The sequence below is a fragment of the Centruroides sculpturatus genome, unplaced genomic scaffold, assembly GCF_000671375.1.
Source record: "Centruroides sculpturatus isolate CEXI.00-Female unplaced genomic scaffold, Cexi_2.0 scaffold1060, whole genome shotgun sequence".
NCBI classification, from domain to species: domain Eukaryota; kingdom Metazoa; phylum Arthropoda; class Arachnida; order Scorpiones; family Buthidae; genus Centruroides; species Centruroides sculpturatus.
In genome coordinates this window covers 173,281-180,609 of record NW_019385223.1, presented here as the reverse complement: position 1 = coordinate 180,609, position 7,329 = coordinate 173,281, and the positions used below count along the sequence as shown (strand labels likewise).

Below are 7,329 nucleotides of genomic sequence, written 5' to 3'. Positions count from 1 at the left end.
TGTATTTTAAAAGTTTCTTTGTAAAAAATAGAAAAATTTTAATATAAATTTAAAATAAAATAATAAAGTTAAAAAAAAATATTCACAGGCGAACAGGTGAAAGGTATTATAATTCCAGGTGGCGCTGTTATCGCGTTAACAGGTGAATGTTTTAAACAAACGTGAAGATGTCGTCTGCTACTCAGTGTTGGTGGAATATTCGGATTTCTCGTAAAATTTAGAATAAATAACGATCAAAACAAGAAATATAGGTAAGTAGACGTAACGTATAATGTTCTATATTAAAATATGAGAGGGAAATTATATAAATTGATGAACTGAACTTGTTGATGTCACTTGAGGAACATCCATGACAATAAAATGTCCAATTTTACATTAAAATATCATTAATTACACAATTTTTAACATTTATAAGTACGTGGCAACAACAAAAACATAAAATGTTATTGAGGATCATCAATTAATAACACATTGATTATATATTGATTTAATATGAAATCCTCCAGCTTAATTAATGGATTTTATATCAAATTTACACATTTATATACTTTAAAATGACAAAAAAAGAATTATTATAGTTACAGATATTTTTATCCTACATAGTTGACATAAATGGGACATTTTATCTTATCTTTGGAACAAATTAGCAATAGCACCCTATGGGCAAAAAGGTCAATTGCCTGGGGACCCCACTAACAGAGAGCCTCCAAATCAATCTTTCGTAAGAAAATATTCCCCCCTTCCCCAAGTCTGAAGTCAATACTATATAGTGGACCCCCAAATTTAAATTCTCCTGGGCTTAATTATATTACTTTACTTGTGAGACATTCGATTAATTTATAAACTGGACAAAGGTTATATTCATCTTAAAATCTTTAGTTGAATTGTGAATAGAATGAAAACTTCCTTGAGAATTTACATCTGTCTTCTATCTGTACACAGGATACAAGTGGTTATTTATTTCTTGACTAAACACTGAAGTAGGCAATTTACAGATAATCATGTAGTATAAGAATTTCAAGGATTTGCTTGCTTTTTTTTAAATTTTGTTGAAAATAAAAGTCTATTTGTAGTTCAAAAAAGTTTATTTATTATTTTATTATTTATTTATATTTTTTTGTAATTAAGTTGAAAAAAATTATATAATCTTTTACATTTATTTTTATTTCTTTATGTATAACATATCAATATTCCTTAAGGGTTTCAAGTGTAAAAAAAGGATATTATGACATTTGCCTCACAACTGAAACAATGGATTTATTCGCTAAACACATTAATATAGGTTATTATTAATGTTTCTAAGTTCTTAACGAAGAGTTTAATGATTTATCAGTTTATAAGGATTTTTACATGAAGGTATTGTATAGGAATTATATAATTTTGTACGTTTATAGTTCTTTAAAGGGAGGTAATGTACGAAATCATGTTAAATACTTATTAAGTTGTTAGCAACACACTTACTTTTTTTAAAAAATAATAATAATTTGAAGAAGGTTTTATAATTTACTACAATAATTATAAACATTAATAAGCTCTTACCTTTCTACTAACACTAAAAAAAAAAACATAAATTGCTTCCTTATAAAAATGATTCATATACTTTTTTCCAATTATATTACTCAACATTTTACTTTTTCCCTCAAAATACATTCTGTATTAAACTTGTAAATTAAGTTTATGATTAATATATGCATTTTAATTTTTTTTATTATTATTTTTTTAAAACAGAACAGAAACGTAAGTAATTTATAGTTTATTCTCTAATGAAACAGGAAAAAAAAAGACACTTAAAATGTATTGTAGAATTTATTGTAAAAAAAAACACAGGAAGAGAAAAGTGATTTGTATTTATAATTATAAATAGATTCTAGGTTATCTGTTGCAGGTTGCAATTTCCCATATTTATGCTGGTACCAATTCTGTGTACAGTTTAAAATAATAATAATAATAATAACAATAATATTTAAAAAAAAATCGTCTCCTGTTCTCGTAATTATTTTTATGACTACAAATTTGTAAATTTTATTCCTTCTGGCCAGTTTTGCTTATAAAGTCATGGATTTTAAGTCAGGTTTTGTGGAAAGAAGACACTGCCAAATATGACTACGAACCTGTTAGACTGCCAGTGACCTTTAAGTAGCGTGGGTTTTCTGAAGAAGGCAGTTTTTTTTCTCCTCTCAATATGCTTTATTATAGTAATTTATATGATTAAAATTACGGTAATACCAAATTTAAGACTTTCAAAGCCTAAATAACATAAGGAGATGTAAAAAAAAAAAGAAAAAATATATATATCTGAGTTTCACTTGTAATATATCATCGATGATATGACATTCATTTTATCATCATTAAACAGTTGCCATTAATCATTTTATAGTAAATAATTATAACTAATTAAACGTTAATTAATTAATTATACAGACATTTTAATATATTTTTATTTCATCTATAAATTCATTTATAAAAATGTATTGGATGGTAATTACTTTATATAACATTTTTAAAAAAAAATTACAGCTAAACAGAATATTCTTTTATTAAAATTTCATTAATAGAATATCGAATTTATAAAAATTTCGGTATGATTAACATTTTCCTTGATAAATTTTTGACAGTTGTTATCAGATATTTATCTTTAGTTATTTGCTCAAGTCAATGGGCGTCGAACCATTTGGTCATCGACCCAATACGCCCTTGACACCCAGAATCTTGTTTGGTCGGATTAAATAGATATAAAACATAACTTAAACTTTCACGAAATAAAATAAAAACTAAACAACTTTCTCTTTTTTATTTATTAAAAGTATTAAACTCATCTTTAGAATATATACTCGCTTTATTTACATACATTAAAACCAGAAAATGACAGCATAAACTTTCAAATTTAGTTGATAAAAATACAATCTTTAGAGGTCTTTAAAGGTAAATAATACTGAAACATGTTTTTATTGTGAATGTCAGACTAGATTTACACATAATTCATTAATTTACTATTTAAGATAGAAGTTTAGCATCCGTTTACATATTTAAGATACCTGTTAAAGGAGGTTTTAAGCTTACAATATAGGTATGTAGAGTAACATAATATAATAGACTAAGAAGGAAGTGTTTGGTTACAAAATAATTATTTAATTTTTTAAATTCTTCTTAAATAGAGGAGTTAAACCCCCCATCTACACGTATGAGTGGCCTTGCAGGATAGATTAATATTCAGACACAGTACTGAAGTATCATAGGATAATATTAGGCCAAGTCTCCCGGTTGTTATACACAGATCATGTTTTGATAGAAATATTTTCCCTATTTAAAGACGTTTATTAAAAAGGAAAAAAAAAAAAAAGATATACAAAGAGTATTTTGTTGTATCCGGATACATTGAAGTAAATCATGCGTCCTAATGTTATTTTTATTACTTCCTCGGGGATCCCACCGAGACTGAAAGCTCTGATAAAAACTTAGTGTCTTGATACTTTTGAACTTTTATGAGACTAAAAGAAAGAAAAATAATTAATTTAAGTGCATTCTCGAAAGAACAATACAAGAAAAAATGAGTAGTATTAGAAGAGGAAATTAGACTGTCTTCAAATGCATTATTTAAGCCCGTAAAAAATTTATTAGTTCCTATTTAATTCATTACATGTTCTTTTCACTTGGTATTATCTCTACGAAATTATTCGCATGGGTTTTATTTTTCGATATGATATCTTTACAACGAGCTCTTCGACATTCTAAATGATAAATATTTTAATCTCAAATTTTCAGCTGAAAAATCACCTTGTTTATGAGTGAATCTATTTCGAATACAGACGTAAGTTTTCGTATTGTTTCGTTCGTATAATTCAGTAATGGTTGCTGTTTGATAATCAGAATGTAACTCTTGTTTATGTGTATTCGTGACTTCATTGCGTATGAATCTAGAGTTGTTAATTTAGTTCTGAATCATTCTTGATGCTTTTTTTTCAATGTTAAATGACAACACGAGAATAACTGTTCTAGAAATTTATTATTTTAATTATATTCAGCCAGTTCATGTACATTTATTTTCATAAATATTAACTAATAAATAATGCCGTTGGTACTGTTTAAATTACTTACACATATGTTTATTATTTTAGCCACTTATTTATTGACTTTTGAATATATTTGTTTTTCTTATTAAGAAATGACAACACGAATTTATTGTCTGAAATTTAATATGATATCCCGATAACGTATTCATCTTTAATCGTGTTGTAAAGCACGAGTTTATATACTTTTGTTAACGATATAATATAAAATTGCATACGTAAAAGCATAACGAACTTTAAATTATGTATTTAAAGAGGATGCAATGAGCTACTGTAATACAAATAATTATTCGTCTCTTTAAAAGTTTGTCCTTTAGCGACAGGTAGGATTAAAGACTTAACCCACTATTATCATTTGAATCCAGTTGTATTTAGGTCAAGGAAATTTAAAGACATTACATATCATCCTATCAGATAATTATAATTTGAGTATGAGTAATTACGAATATCTTTGTTTCGTTTTCATACGTTTAGATGTATTTTCCCAATGCCACCCCGAAACAACTATTGTAGATTTCCACGCAAATTCTTGTTACATTTGCAAGATATTTATGAATTTCATTGTCTCACGCACGGTTTATATAAAGAAGAGTAATATAAATAAACGAACAAGCATAATTACATCTATATAAATTATAACAGTAAATGAGAATTTACAGTTTTCTTGAAATGCAAATGATTGGACCTATGGCACAACCTTGACTTTTTTTCCCCCACCTCTGACATGTTCTAGTTGACAGGATGCAGCTAACGACACTAACCTTGACCCTGCACTCTCTCTGTAGATTTATTAGACTGAGATATGGAATTTTCCCTTTTCGTGAAATGAACATTTAAAAAGATGTTGTTTACTCATAAATTTCTTGCTATATTAGTCTAGAATATAGGGCATTCGGTGGGTGTTTTATCCTTTCCTGTGAACCACCCGAATTATTCCACTCCCTTATCATCGTGATGTTGTGACTAGGTCATCCTTGTCACGTTTTAAAGTAAAGTACATAAACGATTTCACTATTCTTTTCTTTTCAGTTTCAACAACAAGATGGCGGCACCGTTTACAGCGTTTGTTGTCTTGTGCCAGGTGAGCAAATTAAAAATAATGGCAATAGGAATAATTTTTTTTTAAAATTATTTTACTGATAATTTTATGTATTTTATTATTACAGGTTTTGATTCGAATGTTATCTGCTTTAGATAAAAGAAGTAAGTGTAAATAGCAATTTTCACTTCTAATTTCAGGTATCAGTAAGTGTTGATATAAAATATCTGTCATATTATTAAAGAGCTGACATTGAGAATTTTTGTATTATAACAAGCTTAAAAGATAAATAAAAGGTATTAATATTTAAAAAACGATAGCATTGTAAACATTTCTTTTAATATATTAACAATTTTAAATGAAACAACACAATTTTTATTCGAAATTTACAAAATTAAAACATACAATTCTCAAAATTTCTTCAAGAATAAGTAAGAGGAATCAAAATAATCATTATAGATTTAATATTAATGAAATAATTTAGATTAAATATTGATAAAAATGACGATTAAGAAAAAAGATAACCTTGGCAATCTTTATATAAAATGGACTCTTTTGTACATTACATTTCCAGTTTATCTCTTGTAANAACCACTTACGTATTTACCTCATCTGTTGGAGTTTGAGTTGTTTTTCTTTGTAAGTCTTTTAAAGTCATAATGTTACCTGTATCGATAATTAAATATTGAATTCCTTCCATTATAAAATACTTTCGGCGATCGGGGAAAATAAAAAAAAGAACTTATCTATGACGAAACCAGCGCGAACTGACGATAAAAAAAAACAACCAATCGGCGACACCAGAGGGCTATATAATAAATACGTTCAGCAGCGCACCCTTTTGAAATGTAAAATAAACGGATATAATAATATATTAAATATTATTTATAATAATTAATTAAATATTTATTTTATTAATATTGATAATTATATTTTACTTATTAATAAATGGTAAAACCTCTACAAAACGAAACCTGGATAAAATGAAAAATTTTCTATGTTAAAAAAAAATAATAATAAATCTGTTCGAAACGGAAACCTGCCAAAACCGGAAAAATATTCGGTACCGATTTAAACAGGTTTTACTATAAATTAAATTTTATATACTGCTAGAATTTTGAGTTTTAACGGGCTTTAAATCGAGCTTTTAAAATTTTCTCCCATATATTTCTATATATATTTATCAATTACTAGATGATGACACGATAAAAGGATCAATTTACTACTCTGGAGAATCCGGACTTGAGTTCGGAAAAGAGGAATAAGAAAATTTCACAAATAATCTAAAAGAAAAATGCCGGGTTCCATCTTGTTTAATCATTCCCATTACGGACTTGTCCGAATCCATAATGGCATGAACTAAAGTTCTCTTAGTGCCTTCAAGACCGAAAAGTTAAGGAATGGCATATATGTCGATGAATTTTGCATATTTCGTACGAATAAATACAACACGAACTTAATTAATAATGCTTTTTTTTGTTAGATGGCCGGATGGCCGAAGCGGTCAAGGCATCATCAGCCTACTACTCGAATCCAGGCACTCTAGGCCTAGATAACAAGGCCATTTCGCTGACTCGTAACGTTATAAATAAAAAATGGAGCGTTTTTGTGAAACTTTATTGAATTTCTTTCACCGTATAAATCTCTAAAGTAGTTAAAGAGATGCCCCTTTTTTTCTGTAAGAAATCTTGCGCTTCCTCTGTGTTGACCTCTAGCTGTTTAATTGTTGACTATTTCAGCCCTACGGGCACTAAGAGAGCTAATCATACTTATTATATGTTTGGCCAAGTCCACAGTCGGGTGACCAGATGATGAGGGACGGAGCATTACATATTCGGGGAGAGTCTGTCCCCCGGATATGCTCATGAATAAATTCCAGTAGGTCTCCTCCTGGATTCGATTTCGAGTCTCCCAGAGCGGTTGGTTGATCTTTAACCAACGTCACTGACCTATAGCTTTATTCTAGTAAAGTTAAAATAAAAATAAAAAAAGAAAAAAAAGCTAAATGAAATCAAATTTTAATGATGAAATGACTACTTTGTAGCCATAATTATAATACTGTAATGGCTTTTCTACGCGCCTCCCTGGAAAGGATTTGGAGACCCATTAAGGAGGCGCGCCTCACAGTTTGAAAACCATTTCCTTACGCATAATTTTCACATAATATATATTTAATTAAGTTAACTTTTGTGCAGAAATATTTTATTTTATATATATATATAT

At 28.0% G+C, this 7,329-nt stretch overlaps 1 protein-coding gene across 1 annotated transcript in view; it reads left to right on the top strand.

Moving 5' to 3' along the window:
• Positions 1-119: 119 nt before the first annotated feature.
• LOC111636361 overlaps positions 120-7,329 on the top strand; it is a 74,410-nt gene continuing 67,200 nt past the window's right edge. Inside the window, exons 1-3 of the mRNA XM_023381594.1 lie at positions 120-251; positions 5,097-5,148; positions 5,234-5,270. Of these exons, the coding sequence (XP_023237362.1) occupies positions 5,110-5,148; positions 5,234-5,270 (76 nt within the window). The 5' untranslated portion in view covers positions 120-251; positions 5,097-5,109. The remainder of the gene's footprint in view (positions 252-5,096; positions 5,149-5,233; positions 5,271-7,329) is intronic.